The 17,714-nt window shown below is 40.8% G+C and overlaps 1 protein-coding gene across 3 annotated transcripts in view; it reads left to right on the top strand.

The window, feature by feature from the left end:
* prkar1b (protein kinase, cAMP-dependent, regulatory, type I, beta) overlaps window positions 1-17,714 on the top strand; it is a 60,066-nt gene that overhangs the window by 24,184 nt on the left and 18,168 nt on the right. For all 3 annotated transcript variants that reach the window (XM_061711941.1, XM_061711942.1, XM_061711943.1), the window contains 3 exons: window positions 10,607-10,668; window positions 13,358-13,404; window positions 17,178-17,336. In XM_061711941.1, the coding sequence (XP_061567925.1) occupies window positions 10,607-10,668; window positions 13,358-13,404; window positions 17,178-17,336 (268 nt within the window). The remainder of the gene's footprint in view (window positions 1-10,606; window positions 10,669-13,357; window positions 13,405-17,177; window positions 17,337-17,714) is intronic.

The raw sequence follows: 17,714 nt of genomic DNA on the forward strand, positions 1-17,714 counted from the left end.
AGAGCACAGTGCACATAAACCAGAACTATTCCTTCTTATTTCATCTCAGCTTCAGCTTTGATAACATTACATGAATGTCCATGTAAACCACAGGGCACATCTGTAAGAAGTCTATATTAGCTAGACTGTACCTTTGCATGCTAGCATTCATAATCACACATGCGGCTTCGCAAGTGCATTCACATATGTAGAAGCACACACTAACATTGAAGTATTCGCAAAGATAACATTTATCATTGCTTATACCCTGTTCTGTGCTTCAACCTATCCTGCTCTGCTTCTTCTGTCCCTTTGCCATCCTTCTCAATCCCACACACCATCCCTTTGCCATCAAATCATTAGAAAGTACTGAGAAATACTAGCATTGGTGTCTGGGGTCATTTAAAAAGGCTGGATTACCTCTGAAAGAACTCCAAAGTATGTTTTTTTCAAGTATGATTTATGTCTGTCCTTTCTGCTGCTTATACCATCAGTGTGAGAGTGTGTGCATTTGTTATTCTATTTTTTTGCGTGCATTTGTGTCTGTTTGTGTACTTGTGAGTAGATGCAGTTTTGCTTTTAGGTGCACAGGTGGTGTTCAAGACAGTATAATAATAAAAACAGTGCAGAGGTCACCTCAGTTTCTGTGAATATAATGGCCCTCAGAAATACCTGAACTGTTGAAGTGGAGGGTTCAAAGAAAGAGAAACAATGTATGAGGTGGCACCTGTGTGTTTGTGTGTGTGCGTGTCCTCATAAAGTAGTTATTAGTGACTCTTATCAGTTGCGATCGTGGGCAGCCTCACGTTTCATTTCATGTGAATGAATAATGTAGGATGAATCTGCGTGTGTAGATGACAGCAGCTTCCCAGCCAGCGTTTCCCTTTGCTGTGAGAACGTGATGTTCCTGCAACACTTCAGGGCCTTCATAGCTCAGTCAGGCCAAAAGCACGACCCACACACTGAGCACCCCACATTAGCTGGGGATGGAACATCCTAGCACCTGACAGAATCGCCTGGGTTGCCCCATGGCCTCCTATTGTATACATCACGTCTGCTTTGTCTATGCTACTGCGATAGGTTCCAGTGCACAGGCACAGACAACGGTCTTGTTATAGTGTGCTAATTCTCCCATGACCTCCTCCTTGGTTTGACCGTGTCATTCTGTTTGAGTTTCATGTAGATTAGAGCCACTCGGCCCATTTCCATGCTTGATGATTATCAGTATGCTGCATTTTCATAGCGTCATAGAGTTTGCGTTGCTGATTGTGGGCCATCATTAAATGATTTCCCTTTTCAGGTCATGGTTTCATGTAGGAGTTGTGTGACACATTCCTCTTAAAAAGGTATCCACAGTGCATTGAGGAATCTTACCATCAATATGTACATATGGCTGTAAAATCATTTTCCATCTCTAAAGAGTTGTATTAATGAGATTAGTTGCTTCTCATTTATAAGTTCTTTGCAACACTGCTTCACATAACAATGTAAAATAAACACTTCACTTCTGAAAATGATCAAAGGACAAATCAGTGTCATGTTTTCTATTTATCTCATAATCTAGTCTTTGTCGTTTTTCATTTCAATAGTCCCAAGACCGAAGACAGAACTCTTATCAGTAAGAAAATGGTCCATCCTAGTCGGATAAAGTTTCCAGAACTTGTTGAGGTGGTAAAATGACCTTTAACCTCTCACTGCCAGAAGCCCCCCTGTGATTGAGTTTATTTTAGAAATGCAGATTTTCAAGAAAGGGTCAGTCAGTATGAAGAAGCCTTCAAATGTTAGATAGATAAAATGCACCTATGACCTTTTAGATGAGAAGTTTTCAGAACTTACAGCTGCTAAGGCCTGATTCCAGTGAGATGACAGCTATTGAATATCAGCTTTTTTTCCCTCTGCGTGCACCCAGTGCACTACCCTAACTACCGTTTGATGGGGTTTAAACACACATATGTACACGCACATACATAAACCAGTGCATGCTTCTGTGGCAATTACAATGTGGTAATAAACTGACAAAATAAACCAAGCCAAGCTGCAGGGGCAAAGTATGAAACCCTAAATACATTAAGTACAGCATAAAATTTTAGTACTTCAAAAGGCATACCTCCTTCAATTCTTTCCTCTCAGTCATATACTTAAACATCCTTTTCTACCCCTCCTCTACCCCTGGGGTATTTTCTGAGTTCCTCCCTCTCTTTGTTTTAGCGTGTATATGTTTCAGCATGCATGTGTAATGTAGCATGTTGTGTAAACACCCCTCAGGTTTAAACCCCAACAAAGGACAATTTGTGTCCTGATCTGCTACTCAAATGCTTATCTTGTTGTAGTTCTTGTCGTCTGCGAGGTGGGAATGAAGCGTGTGTGTGTGTGTGTGTGTGTGTGTGTGTGTGTGTGTGTGTGTGTGTGTGTGTGTGTGTGTGTGTGTGTGTGTGTGTGTGTGTGTGTGTGTGTGTGTGTGTGTGTGTGTGTGTGTGTGTGTGTGTGTATTTGGGTGGGTGTGGGAGGAGAGGAAAAACATGCCCTCAGGATTGCGGCATTCCTTGTGATGTTTAGCGACGAGTAGACAAGTGTGTGAAAGAAGTAATGACAGGGGCATAGCTCTTGGTACCGCACACAATTTACATGGCGTTTTTATATAAATGCATAAATTTATGTGCATTTAACTTTTTCTCATTAATACATAATAAGTAATGGAGCCTGAGTGAAAAATGACGCCCCCCCCCAAAGAAAACCCAACAAAAAACAGATTTTCTTCTTCCTACGTTGCAGTGACACATCTGCTGTAAAGACATCACAGAAGTAGAGGCTTAAACCTGTCAGCGCCTGAATCAGCTTGGCTCTTCTCCTCTCTAAGTGGAGGAAGAGCTTGCTTTTTCCTGTCCCGGGGCAAATAACAACGGTGAGAGGGGAATTAGAAAAGAAAATGTTTGAGAACTAAAACTGCGACCCAAACTGACAGCATAAGGAGAATGAGTTAAAATAACAAGGAAGGGGAAAAAAACAAAAAAAAAAACACTTGTAAAGTTAAGCATCGGTGCAACGACCTAATTACTATACAGCAAAAATGTGAGAAAGGAAGAAGAGAAAGGGAGAAGAGGAAAGGGGAGAGGCAGCAGGGTTGGGCCTGTTTGTGATGTTTTTCGGCTGACATCATGGCTGCACCAGCAGGTGGTGTGTGTTGGACCATCAGGTCAGGCTGTAAAACCATGTTGTCACACTTGCATGGGCTCAGACTAAAGTCAAAACGATTTTGTTCCTATAAGTCAGTGGTGATAAGTCAGAATTGATAAATGTGGCTTTTTCACCCTGTGAAAAAAGTATCAGAGAACAGATTTGTTTAAGTGTAGAAAATAAACGGTATGGAGAAGAGATTTACATTTGCTTAAAAAGTGAAGTTACACATTGGATACTCCAAGAGCTATGAGGAAACAAACATAGAAATGTACTTATTCAACTATAACAGCAGGAGTGGGGCAGTTGTTCATGTAATCGCTCTCAAAAGAATTTCAGGAGCAATAATTAAATTATGAAGACAATTCAGATACTCCGAAGAGAATGACTCTTAAAGAGTGATGACTCAACACAGACATGCTGCCAAGCCCTCTTTGGCTGAAGTTTGTTTGTTACTGACTGACGTCCTCTTTGACGGTTGCCAGGATATTATCAAACTGATATATTGGCTCATTCGAACATATGAATGAAATTTATTCTCAAGAGATGACTGCTTGGAAGAGTTTTTAAACGCTCCACATTGTTGTAGAAATTGACTATCTCTCTCTCTTTTCTTTTCTTTTTCTCTCTGCAACATACAGCAGGTCATCAAATCCATTTGGGAAGTTTAGATAAAGTTGGAGGTTCCGGCACTTGTTTTGCTTGCCCATTATCATTAGGCAGTGTGGACGCTCACATGATTATGACAGCAATTAAAATTCTTGGTGTGAATGCCCTTTACACAATGATTCCAAGGTAATAAAAGGGTATAAATATGTAACTTGAAAGATTCCAGGTAGGCTTACAGACATACAATGAGAATACTGTCAGAGTGAGATATTTGTTCTTCTACCCTGTAATACATCCTCATTTCTCCTCACATCCCTCTATAAACTGCTCTCTGTTTCTCACTCTTCATCCCCAGGGCGTTCCTTTCTTCCTTTGCCATGTGCTGCCTCTCACCTCCCTGATGCCAACATAAATATGTACACTTTTGTGTTTGTGCAGGAAAAGTTTGAAGTTTGCTTCAAGCAGTTGAGATTAGATTGTAATCTTCATGCATTTTTCATAATGCGCTGTTATAGCTGTTGGAAAAATGTTGGATGAAAAAATGTGTAAGCATCAATGTGTGTGTGTGTGTGTGTGTGTGTGTGTGTGTGTGTGTGTGTGTGTGTGTGTGTGTGTGTGTGTGTGTGTGTGTGTGTGTGTGTGTGTGTGTGTGTGTGTGTGTGTGTGTGTGTGTGTGTGTGTGTCTGGTATTCACCGACAATTCAATTCTGTTGTCAACACAGTCTTGACTGTTTAAGTCACTGTTACTGCAGTTACCAGGATTGCTCAAGAGTATGATGTATGTACAGTATGCATGTAAGCATGTAGCATTTTATCATGATTATTATCATAATAATTATGAGGCAGTAGCTTGGTGGTTGACACTGCTGTGTCCCAGTAGGAAGGTTCCTGCTTTGACTCTCAGCGGGGGTTTGCATGTTGTCCCCATGCTTGCGTGGGTTTTCTCTGGGTGTTCCGGCTTCCTTCCACAGTGCAAAGGCACGAACATCAGTTTAATTGTTGATTCCAAACTGCAGTGAACGAGAGCACATGGGGTTGTTTGCTGTTTGTCGATATGTGACTCTGTGAGGGACTCATGATCCATCCAGGGTGTGGTCTGTCTTTCCTCTGAAGAGGCCGGGGACAGGCTCCCGTAGACCCCTGTGAGCTTGAATAGGAATACATGGGTATAGATGGATATTATTAATATTATTACCATTGGAGACTGAGGTTTGACATCTTTCTCTGTATTCTGTATTATAGATGGCGTTTTTCTTTTTTGTTCTGTAAGTAAAATCTATCATTTGTAACATTTTGCTTATTTTAAAGTCAGAAGGACCAGATTTGAGAAAGTCTAAATGATAAACATTTTAGACTCTGCCTTAGACGTCTCCCTCTGTCAGGTGGTCTGGTCATTGCAGTAGGTGTTAATGACAGATTCCTTCCCTAGGTTTTAGCAGAAGTCTATAGGTCACATAGATCACCTGCATGAATGCTTAGGCCCTGAGGTGGTTTAGTCCTGCAGTGCACACACTGAGACACACGTCTACACTTAAAAGCAACAGGATGCATCCAGGTTTACACCCCTTATAAACCAACAAGAGCCAGGTGTGTGGCTTTAATACGGTGTGCTCCCATGCCTTCTGCTAGTTTCAAATACAACTGCCAACATTTAATTACATACTTACTGAACCTCCTGAGACCTCTGCATATGTGAACGTGACCCTCATTAGATCTTTGAGACAAAAATATCCGTCCAATTCACTCTTAAATCCTATTAAGAATTTAAAAAAAGTCTCCATTGTTTGTTAAAACCAAAGAATGCCAAGTGGGTCTTGGAGCTTATAGTGTTTATCAGACTGGCGTTTTAGAGTACTAAAGACCAAATCCAAAGGCACCAGAGGGAAAAGAGCAGTTTAGCTTTTGAAAAGTGAAGTTTGTCTTTGTCCCTGGCTGGCTTGAGCGGCCTCTCGCGTCTGTTTACCAAATAGTTAGACCGTTAAACTCTCAATTTCTTCCTGTAAACTCTGAGAACCACCTCTTGTTGAATGGTGTCCGTGCATGTGTGTATAATCAACTTTTGGGAAAATGTAACTGTTTTAGTTTGTAGTGTATTAGGGCTGTTATTTGATCTTTTTCCCCACCTTTGCACATTACCATCCAGAACTAATTGGGTCGTATTTGGCGCCTTCTGCAAGTCATTCTGTAGCTGTTGTGTTATGACGCATCTTGCCATTTCTATTTTCCAATGTAAGCACTATTATTTTTTAAAACCTGCAAAAAACTGCAGGCTTGATTTGGGGATTGTGGAGTGTTTTGACGATGTACGACAAGCCTAAACCTAAGAAGGAGTGTACGTTTAGAGTCTGAAGGCCAATATGAAGATATAAGCAGCAGCTGGCTTGCATTTCTTTTCCATTCTTGTCTATTTTCTTCACCCAATCATTCTGTTCATGGTTACAAAGGCTGAAACCCAAACATAGACTCTCATACCCTACAGTTTAGCATAACCAAAAGCCTAAAATTCAACTGAGAACTGACTTACTTTGAGACAAAATATTACTCAACACACTATTGTCCCGCCTCACATTGTCCTACTGTTTTATTTATTCCAGTGTGAAGGGCACGTGCCAAGAGCTTTTATGTCATAAATATCCTCCCTGAAAGCTTCATTGCTTTATAATTATTTCTCCCCCAGCCCCCCCCTTTCTCTCTGTCTCTGGCTCTCACTCTGTCATGATGTTGCCTGCTGTCGTTGGTGTGTGCAGGTCTGTCTCCATGAGAGTACTCCAGTGCATGTACTTGCTTGAATAGTTCAGCAATTTCAGAGATAATAAGCCTACCATATTGTGTCTTCACAAAACAGCCTAGTGAGGTGAGCCGGTTGTTCCATGTGAGTAACTTTGGCCTGTTCTGTGCAACTTTAAACACTGGACATAAAGCTTCACAGCAGTTAGTTAGCCTCGTAAAGTTGTTTTCCAGCTGACTATCATCTTAGGCTTAACAGCTCTTTTTACTCGTCAGTGGAAATCTAATTCCTGTTCGCTTGTGTATAATTGTGATTTACGTACTGCTTTCAGTATTGTGCCGCTTAATTAAAGCAGGGGAAAAAAATCAGTACACATGTTAATTCTAAGTATAACAACATGCCGCCTAAAGTTTTTGAATGCTGAATGTGAAGAGTCCTCAAAAAAAAAAAAGCAGTGTAGAGTGACGCTGCAGCCAGCAGGCATCCTGAAAACATTTCAGCTGCATTTCTGTCGCGCAGTCATTGATTCATCTGCAACTTAGTCACTGCAAATCAACGGAAACAGTTTTTATTTTTCACAGGTGTTGTACGTTAGATCACTTTGTGCGTACATTTGGTGTCCTTGGCCATCACTTTTATCAAGGAATTGTTTAGACTGTCAAACAAAGACTATTGTTTTGATTTACCAAAATAAGCAGTCTGAATTACAACAACTCCAGCAGTGAAAATTAATCCTTCAAGCCCTTATGGCATGAACGCTTTGCCAGCCAAACCAGTGGCACGTTGCTGCCAAGTTGAGACAGAACTTGGAGAGCTGGGAGGTTCCTGCATGCGGTACAGTTGTTGATTATCCTGTGTATTTCAAAACCTCTTCTACCGAGACAGAGTGAGCATTCTGGATGGGCTCCTCTTTAAAGTGTTGTGTAACTCAGCATTCTGCGGCCCATTAAGAAACACAAAGACATGGCAGCAGGCCGCTCTGTTAAAGAGCCCTTTGGTGTTAATGGTGTAATAGCAGTGCTTTGTGTTGATTTAGTAATGTAAATATAAGATGATCACTGCTGAGCAAATAAACAGTTCTGCTGGAAGAGACATTAAGAGGTGGGAGGTGAGGGTGCCACTGCCAGGCTGCAAGCACAGCAAGGAATCCAGCCACAACAAACAAGCTTGATTTCTTGTTATCAATGACTTAAATCCTGCAATGGTTTGAGAACGATAAGCTGCTGCACCTCGGTTTTGCATTTGAGAAAGACTGAAAGAGTCATTCATACACAAATATACACAGTATATAAAAATCCCAAAACAACATGAGGTGATTTGCATTTTAATTATGACTGTATAGTTTCATTTAAAAATATTGTTTCATAATAAGTGCAAGGGAATTATGTAAAAATGCTTCTTGCTTCAAGTGTCAGTTTCAATTATAGCGCCACCTTTGAGTTCATCTTATTCACATCATACATGTGATACATGTTTATTTTTTAATTTATGTTCCCTTGTGCAGGCGCCCCCTTTTTCACTCATTCGCTAAAGGATTTCATTGCCTCTGTGTCTCTCTATCTGTCTCTGTCAGAACAGCACGTCCATTGTTAGTGGGCCTGCTCTGCCTTTTCATAAGGTCAGCAGGGCTACAGGTAGCGGAAAGGACGAGATTAATCACTCCATCTAGGACACATGCAGGGGGGGGCGATAGACCAAGAGATGGGAGAAATGGGTGGGGGAGTGAAAGAATTAGAGTGAAGAGAAGGGGTATTGAGAGGGGAGAAGAGGGGGGAAAAAGTGATAGAAAACTACCACGGAGGAAGTTGGGGGGTAAAGAAAGGGAAAGAGGGATGGGTAGGGAGAAGGGGAAGTAATTACCCTCATGAGTATCTTTGCTGTGCTCACCGATGCATTCAGTGAGTGGAGGGAGAGAGGTGGTGCATGAAAAGAGAGAGGTGATCAAGTGTAATTACTTAAACACAGGCTTGTTGTCTTTGATCCTCTTGTTATGAGGATGTGGCCCACTCTCAAACGCATCCTGTTTGGTTGTGCGATATGTTACCATCATCAGTGTCATGGAAGTGTAACCTATAATGCTACAAAGCAGCTTGTTGTTTGTCCATTTATATTCATGGTTTTCACACAAACTTTAAATATTGTAACTTTAAGGTCCTCTATGTTTTCTCGGCAAATGCAGTCTAGCCTTTTGAACTTGATTTTTAGGCAATTAGTTTCATAAACCCCACATTTTTCCTGTACGTGACCTGAAAGCAACTGCTCCAAAGCTTCTCGAATAAATTGACTCCACGCAAAGCAGAGGAGGTCACAGATGTGAGTGGAGTTGAGGGCACTCTTGCAGATGTTGATCAGATGAATCACCATCAAAGTGTTTGAGCTGGCGTGTCATATTGTCATGGCACTATGAACGGTTACATCAAAAATGCTTGCATACCTACGTTGTTATACTTTCAATCTGTGCATGAGTCTGCTGGCCTGGACAGCTGCGTCCAGGGGTTGCATGCATTTTACCACGTCATTATATGTAGAGCCATGAACATCTTTTATGTTGTGCCTGTACACTTCAAAGAGTCAGTGTGTTTTTGCACGTGTGCGTTCTCGAGCAGTTGTGAGTCAGTGGCCAGCTGCAGAGCACAGGGCCTACCTGTGGGTGCAGTTGGCTGAAGTCCACCTTCTCAAGTCTGCTTTCATTCAGTGCCACACAAACAAATGCCAGCAAGCTCAGCCCACTTCCAAATCATTCAATAACTCTGTTAGATCTCTTCACATCTGTTTTATTATTATAATTATTATGATGATGACTATTATTATTATTATGATTATTTACAAAGGAGTTTCTTCAGAAGTAATAGAGTCATGTGGATCGTGTCCTCTAGTTGTATTTCTTTTCCTTGTTCAGGGTTGCTTTATCTGGTGCACTATCAGAAGCGCACACTTATTTTACACCCACACATTATTTTGTACAAACCTGTGTGTTTTCTTAGGCAGTATGTACTCAGATGCAGACATACTGGCTCAAATATACGCATTCACTGGCTCACACGTCCACACAAACATAACTGAGAGCGGGCTTCAACTTGCCCCTCATCCACTCAGTAGTTCTTTTATGTCTGACCCTCTGTTTTATTGTTTTTTCTATATTTCTCTATAAGACGGGTGGTATGCAACTGATTAGATAGCTAAATACACCCTGAAGGTAAGAGACAAGCAGAGAGGAGGAGAGAAAGAGTACTTTTCTTGTCCCAACACATTCCAGTTGTGGAGCGCTAATCTTCTGAGACTTCATACATTTAAACAGCCCGATTAGTAACAGTCTAACAAGCGCTTTCCCTGAAACTGAAATTTAATGCTTATAGCTGCAGCAATTATTTTGTTTGTTTTTCAGCACCTCATCAAGGAAGATGCGCTCCGAGACACAGACTTTGATAATGAGCTAAGGCAGTCATGTTTAGGCCCATGTGCAGCACCAGTGTGATGTAAAGATGCAGACCGAGGGGCTGAAAGCTAAGAGAATAGCGTTCTCATATGTTTGGCACTTTCACTGGAAAGAGTTCACAAGGTTTAGTCTAAAGCCGCCTGTTCGAAGTGCCAGCTTTTCTGTTGCGCCACAGCTCAGCCACTGAACTATGCATTATCCATTTCCATTTATTTAAAAAGTAAAAACATTATAGTTTCACAGTTGTAACTTTTTGACTGCTCCGAAAAATAATCACAAAATGAAATATATTTTAAAGTTTGTGACATATTGCTTACAAATTGGTAAATTGTTGCCGAAATGAAGTCAGCTTGATGACTTTCACATGATTTAGCTGTGTATTTCGTTTAGGATCAATTCCTTAACGTTTACTTCCAGTGTGAAAAGTGGGTAAGAAGATAAAACTCAAGATGGCATGTGGCTGCAGCGTGAGACGCATGCATACGTCATACAGCAGCCGCAGACACTTATTCAACAGTTTAAAATATGTATTGTATATTACTCTTCTGAAATTAGTAATAACATACAATTATTAAAGATGGATAACGTATTTAAGTAATAAATATGTGGTGTATAACCATTTTTTTTCCTCTTTTCCTTCTCTCCACCTCCTCCTCTCTTTCTGCTGTTTTCTTCTCCAGTGACATATTTGATGCCATGTTCCCAGTCACCCACATCGCTGGGGAAACAGTTATCCAGCAAGGTTTGTATAAATATTTTTATTGCAATTATTCATGCAGAGTTAGTCAACTGTATGTGACATGTATGATGAATTTAAGATACATTTTGTACATATTTCCAATAATTCATTCTTGTTTTGCTTTGGAAATAAACAACCCTAATAACCATCTTATTCCCACTTATTAGCTTTAGTGGCTTTATCATAAACATTTAATTTACTGGACTTGTTTGTTTTGCTCTATCGCTCCATTTTCCTCTTATTGCCCCACTCGTGCACTTGTTCGACTTGGACCGGCCGTCATGTTCCTTTCCCTAACAGTCATCGAAACCATCCGTCTAATCGTCCCTGGACTTTGAAGAAACGCAGGTCAACAAGGCGAAACTGTATTTTTCCAGCACTCCCCCTCTTAAACTGCTATCAAACACAGACACTCTTAATCACACATTTAAAACACTGAAAACGCGTTCTTGCAGACAAATTCCTACTTATTGATAACACTATGTTAACACCTGGACAGAATCACATAGTTTATAGTTGTAGGTCATGCCATACATACACACGCAGACAGATACTAGGTGAAGAAAAACTCAGTGCTTGGACAGCCACTTGCTCGCTCTGTCCCACCCACTCTTGAGACAGCATCCAGGAGTATATCAGACCTAATTTGGTGATAATAAGTCTACCTAACTTTGCAGGGCTTGCAGTCCCAGACAAGTCCATTGTTATATACAGCATAGACTGTGGTGTATACAGCGCTGATGTCATGGCTGATGTCTGGACTACTGTACAGCTTCAAGAAACCAAATGTGGTACTGGCTACCCCCACAATATTTAGACACAGCAAGGAGTTATCACTGGGAGGCCCGAGTGGTATTTAAACACATAGGAATTTACTGCATCATAACATCCAAGATGGAGTTTTACTCTACTGTTTATTGTTCATTTCCTCTGTTGATTCTGATATTTGTTTTACCATTAAGTGATAAGTTATTGCTTCTTTGGAAGGTTCCAATACTCCAGTATTCCCATAGTGGAACATTTGGCAATATTTTATCATGAAATCAGTTTGGACAAAATCAGTGGTTAGGCAATTTAGGTGTAAAAATACCTTTAGAGGTTGAGGATGTAACCAATGTTTTTCTTTTGAGCAAGGGCATAGAACCTGAGTGAAGAGTATGACCACAACTGTGTGTGTGTGTGTGTGTGTGTGTGTGTGTGTGTGTGTGTGTGTGTGTGTGTGTGTGTGTGTGTGTGTGTGTGTGTGTGTGTGTGTGTGTGTGTGTGTGTGTGTGTGTGTGTGTGTGTGTGTGTGTGTGTGTGTGTGTGCGTGCACACGCGCGCAGGTTCTGGCCAAATATTTGCCTGCACTCTTGAGCTAAAGGCACAAAACAAAGGCCTGGACACATAAGTGATAAAAGACAGGAAGAGCAGAAGAAAAGACAGACACAGTGAGAGGGAACTGAAAGAGCGATAGATGAGATGAAAGAAAGAAGAGAAATTAGCAGAGGGCCAGGTTGCAGCAGGTTGCGAGTTTGTGTGTGTATGCGTCTCTGGGGTCTTCGCTGGGACAGACCTTAAGGTAGACAAGGAGCTTTTTTGTGTGACAAATAGAGCTGTATGATTAACGAGCAGTCCACTCCACTCAGTATTAATTAGGCGTGTGAACTCCTGTGAACTTTACTCACAGGGTGCTCTCAGCCTTTCAACTCTTCAGGTGAAAATACACAAGCAATACACGCACGCACACACACAGTCACATACTAATTTGGTACCTAAAACGCACACTGACATGCATACTTGTGTCATCTTGACTAATGTATCACTGGCTGCTTGTGCTTCTGAATGAAGTTGCGTTTATTCCTTATTGTCATCATGTCTAATTGTAAGAAGTAGCTGCAGGCAGGGCTTTGTAGTACTCATGTATGTGACTGTCAGTTCTTCCTAATGATTTCCTCTCAACCCTATGTAATGGATAGCATAATTAAAGGAGCGCTTGTCATTTTTTTAGCCTTATCTCCAGACGAGATGCTTTTAACGGACATCAACAGGCCAGATCCCATGACTCGCTTCATGGATTCATTTGGAAAGACTAACACCATTTTTCTCAGTGGTTATTCAATAAACCCTCAATAAACAGAACAAATCTAAATATAACATAGGATTTCATGTAGAACAGTGCAAAGAGAATGAATGGCTGTAATTGTATGCTCCACTGTGTCTACCTATTCTTTTACATCATCATGAGGTGTTGTAGCCGTGCATGCTCAGGCACTTCTGTTTCAAAGTTTCCGCTATTAAATGCACCAGTAATGAAGACTGCTGTTGCTTTCTGCCGATGAGAGCTCTATTTCACAAAACTTTTGGCAGGCCCAGTTAAATCTGCATTAAGACGCAAGCACCTCTGAAACTGGGTGTGTCCTGAGGCTTGTAAGAACTTTATTTCTTAAGAAGCTAAGAACAAGAAATTCAGCTGTTGCTTTCCTCATAAAGAACAAAATTTGCAAGACAATAATGTACAGTGCTTTTTCTAAAGCTCACAGAACTATAAAAATGATTTGGAGCACTGTTGATGGTTTCAAAATAGGGTTTCGCTAGCTCATATGTCAGAGAATGCCACAAAACCTGGATTACATATCAAATACATTATTTTTTTTTTTTTTTTTGATGTCCCTCACAAATGTCCATGTTTCTCCCGGTCTCTCTCCTCCAGGTGATGAAGGGGACAACTTCTATGTGATTGACCAAGGTGAAGTGGATGTAAGTGGCTAACACATATGAGTGTATACACAAAAGCTTTTGTCACTTTTTGTCGTACATCATAGATTAAATCAATCAAATCAAAGTAAATTGAGTGAATGCTGAATGGACTGCATTTGTAAACCGCCTTTTCTTCTCTTCTCACCAAATAACAGGGTTCATACATGATTTCTTAGACTATACAGTTTTTTAAAAAGCGATTTTAAGGCTCTGCTTTTCTCTGAGACACACACTCGCACACAAACACAATATGAGGTTTAGTCTCTTTCCCGAGGATATTGGACATGTGGATTGGAAAAGCAAGGGGTTCAACCACAAACTTTCCAATGGCACACTCCAAACTAATGAGCCACAGTTGTCCCAAAATATTCCATTAAAGGGGATTCCAATGTGCAATTTACCAGTATAAGCTTTCATTCACCTTTTTTTTTTAAACAGCAGTCTGTTAAAAAGATTGTGACTTGGTGGGAAACCCAGAATTTGTCACTCATCTTGAGGCAATATTTCTCTCCCAAACATGGGCAGGTTTTACAGTTACCCCCATGTTTTTTCTTTTTTTTTTTCTCTCTCTTCAAAGTCTGGTTCCTCTCTGATGACAATCAGAACATGGCGCTTCTGACTTGAGCACTGTTTGAAGGCACCCAAACTGAGAAGATCTTTTGTCTTTGCAAGCCTGACACAGAGTGATAGAGTTAAGTGGAGAGATAAAACGGGAGTTGATGGAAAGTTAAACAGGAAGTGACCTTATCGGCTTACTGCAGCAAGCACCGAAATAGTGGTTAGGAGGAGAGAAGCGGGTTGGTGAGCTTTGCTGTACTTCTCTGTATCATTGACCTATCTAAGCAGAAAGAAGGAAGTGGTGAGATGGTGCCTTGACAGACAGACTGCAGAACAGCTAACTCTTCTTGCTTTCGCTTATTCTGATTTATTTCATGCTGTGTTTTATCAAATGTGTCTAGTGAAGCTGTGCAAGGTTTTTTTGGATTCTTGTGAAAGAGGAGTGAGCCCTGATCATTTGCAACAAAAGGAGATTTATTTTTGCACTCAGGCTTATATGTTGATCAGATTAAGAACAGGAAATGCAGTTAAAGAAGAAAAAGAAGAGTTAATATAAACATATCTCTCTGGAAATTTATCACACTGATCAGAAATCATTTAAGTCATAACTTGAAGCCAGTTTTTCTAACCGTGCGTTATTTCCTCTGCACTCAAGTAGGTAAATGGGCATGCGAATATCCCAGGTACGCAGGTTATGGCATATTGATTAAAAAAACAAAAACAAACAGACATGTCATGACAAAACATGAAAGGCTGCAAAACATTTTGGTTCAGCTGCTCCTTCTCGTTAGAGAGGTCGTATCAGAGTTCTTCTGATCGAGAAAGAGATACTATGTTCTGATCACGTCTTCTAGCTTTCCAGATACAGTAAGTTCATTGAAATGGAGAGTCACTTTTTTAAAGGACTCTCCTTTACATTGTACCGTTCAGTACTTATGTCTCCTCCTCTGAACAACTCTCATAGCCAAGTCAAGTCCAAAAGATATACTGTCACTGGTTAAAGAGGCCATGGTTGGCAGTGACTTGTATGTTAACAGTTTTACTTTGCTTCTAAATTTATTCTCTTTTTTCTTCAGTGTGAAGCTGAAGCAGGAGGAAAAAAGAGATGAAAATGTTGTGTATGACAATCATACTCTCGCATTTAAATTTCGAATGAAATACTATTTTTGTTTTTGTCTCTGTTTTTTTATTCTATCTGAAAGTTGCTTAAAATTGCTTGATCTTGTTGAGAACTCTTGTTCCAGTGCTTTCAGCCTGAAGTGATCACAACTCTTGAGCAGATGTTCTTGTTTGCATTTACAACATTTTCCAACCTTATAGTTTCACTCTCTTTCTGCGGTTTTCCATTGGGCTGCTCTAACCCAACTCTCTATTAGATCCACAGTTGCAGTGGCACTCTGGCCTGCAGCATTACGCTCAGTCTTAATTGTTCTCCCAACATGTTAAATTAGATGCGGTCGTCTCGGGGCTCTCCCCAGCGCTTCTGCTTCCATGTGACCTTGTCATTTAGCACATGCCTTTTTTGAGGTCTTTCTTCAATCTCACCCTTCGACAAATCTCTGCTCTGTGCATCCCTCTAACCATCCACTCTTCCATGTCTCCAGACGGTGGCTGCCGCCCAACCACAGCCCTGGCACCAAAGCACTTCAAGATCAGTGCCGAGGTTATTAGAGTGTGGAGATGTCTCTCATTAGAAAGGGGTGTAAATCTGCCAGTATCCCATAAACTCCCTGAAAGCTGCCACTAATGTAAACACCCCTCCATGCCTGCACACAAATCCTTTCGCTTACAAACAGTGACTTGTATTTAAATGGGTTCCCCATAAAATAAATTAAAGCTTTAATTCCAAAACGGCGGATGATCTTATCAGAAAAAAATGCTTTTTATAATAAAGCATTGAGTTTGGTTCAAAGACATATATCTGGCATTGTATGAACAAAAGGCATACGATAATATGCTGAAGTACTTTATCTTAACAAGCAACTATTTTGCAAAAGTCAGCTTATTTTATTATTCTTTAGAGTGGCCAAGGCATTTAAATTTACACACACTCCATCTCACACACACTTAAAAAGCCCACAGGCATGCCCAGAGAAACAAACTCTGATTAACCACAGGCAAGTATACTGCCTGCTCATCTACCGTCCAGTATTTTTGATTTGCTGCTTCTTAATTCATACCAGCCACACACAGCTTGCTACTCATGTTTGCATATTGAAAATTCACTGACAGCTGCAAGACATCAAATGTTGTTCGAAACTTGACTCTTTTTTTCTGTTTATCTGTGTAGAGTCAGCAGCCTTTTTACAAGTTTGAACTTCAGCTCTACTGTTGCTCTTGCATTTGAAACAATTCTACCAATATAGGAGCTGAATGAAAGTGTTCCTGAAACTTAACAGGATTTATGAACAGGAGAATGAACAAAGGCTACCTGTAGACCGGTAGTAAAATGCTGTGATGTGACACTTTGCAGCATGCAGATAATTGTTCTTCTGGCCATAATGCATGGTAACCACAGTCAGCATTCTTCATCTCTTTGAAGCCATTCCAGGCTGTAGTGAAGGATGAGTCCCCTGTGGTCTACTCTGAATCTGAATAATGGCTTCTAACAATTCTGGCAGCTCCCAACTGCAAGCAGAGGAGTAAGCCCTCCTTAACTCCTACTCTTTTTCTTCCTCCTCTCCCTGTGTGTTATTATGTCAACAAGATAGTGGATAGTGTGTTGACAGGTGAAACCGCAGCGACCCCAGAGACAGCTTCCATGAGCCTCTCTGAAGTTGTATTGTCTGTGGGACTCTAGTGGCTGACCTAAGTAGAGATGTGCATGTGTGTACACGTAAGTGATCAACCATAAGAGTTTGCGTGTTTATTGGATGTTAGAACAGACCCGCAGCGTGTACCACAGTTGTATGACCTCTGCCACTCGAAAATCACAGGGGAGGCTCTCACACGAGAAGACAAAGGAAAAAAGGGGATTGATGGAGAGATAAGAGGGATAGAAAGCCTTTTAGAGGGTTTCATCTGAGGGCTTAGTCCAGATCAGATGCTTGGGCACAGGCCTAGTGAGCATATCCAAGCAGCCCAGAAACCGAGGAGGAGAATGAAACGACAGAAAAAAGTGAAATCCCTCAGAGTCCACCCTGCAATTACTCTTTTAAAACATTGAACCCTCTGTAAAACCCTGCACATCACTATTTCCATTGCTGTCTCTGCAGGTCTATGTAAATGGTGAGTGGGTGACCAATATTGGAGAAGGAGGTAGTTTTGGAGAACTGGCCCTCATCTATGGGACTCCTCGAGCTGCTACTGTCAAGGCCAAGACGGATCTTAAACTGTGGGGCATCGACCGAGACAGCTACCGACGCATCCTCATGGTATGAACATCAATACACCGACATATGGTACATCACTAAGCTTTGTGGTAATAGAATGTGAAAGCTCTTTGAACATGTAACCCAAGATTATCATTTTTGAGCAACCAGGCTGGATATAGTGGGAACATTTGGCGGCGGGGGCTTCAACTGCTTCTTTGCGTTTAGAAAAAACTACTTGTGAAATCTGCACTTTTTGGTTAGTTTCTATTATTAAGGTTACAATACACATATAAGAGAAATATAAAATGCTTTCAATATTAGATATTAATGTTCAAAAGGTATACATAAAATTGTATATTCTGGTAAAAATGGCCAGATGATAATTTGGCTTCCTAAACTCTGCATCTTGACGAGCATAAATCAGGCTCCAGTGAAACC

The sequence above is a fragment of the Cololabis saira genome, chromosome 21, assembly GCF_033807715.1.
Source record: "Cololabis saira isolate AMF1-May2022 chromosome 21, fColSai1.1, whole genome shotgun sequence".
NCBI classification, from domain to species: domain Eukaryota; kingdom Metazoa; phylum Chordata; class Actinopteri; order Beloniformes; family Belonidae; genus Cololabis; species Cololabis saira.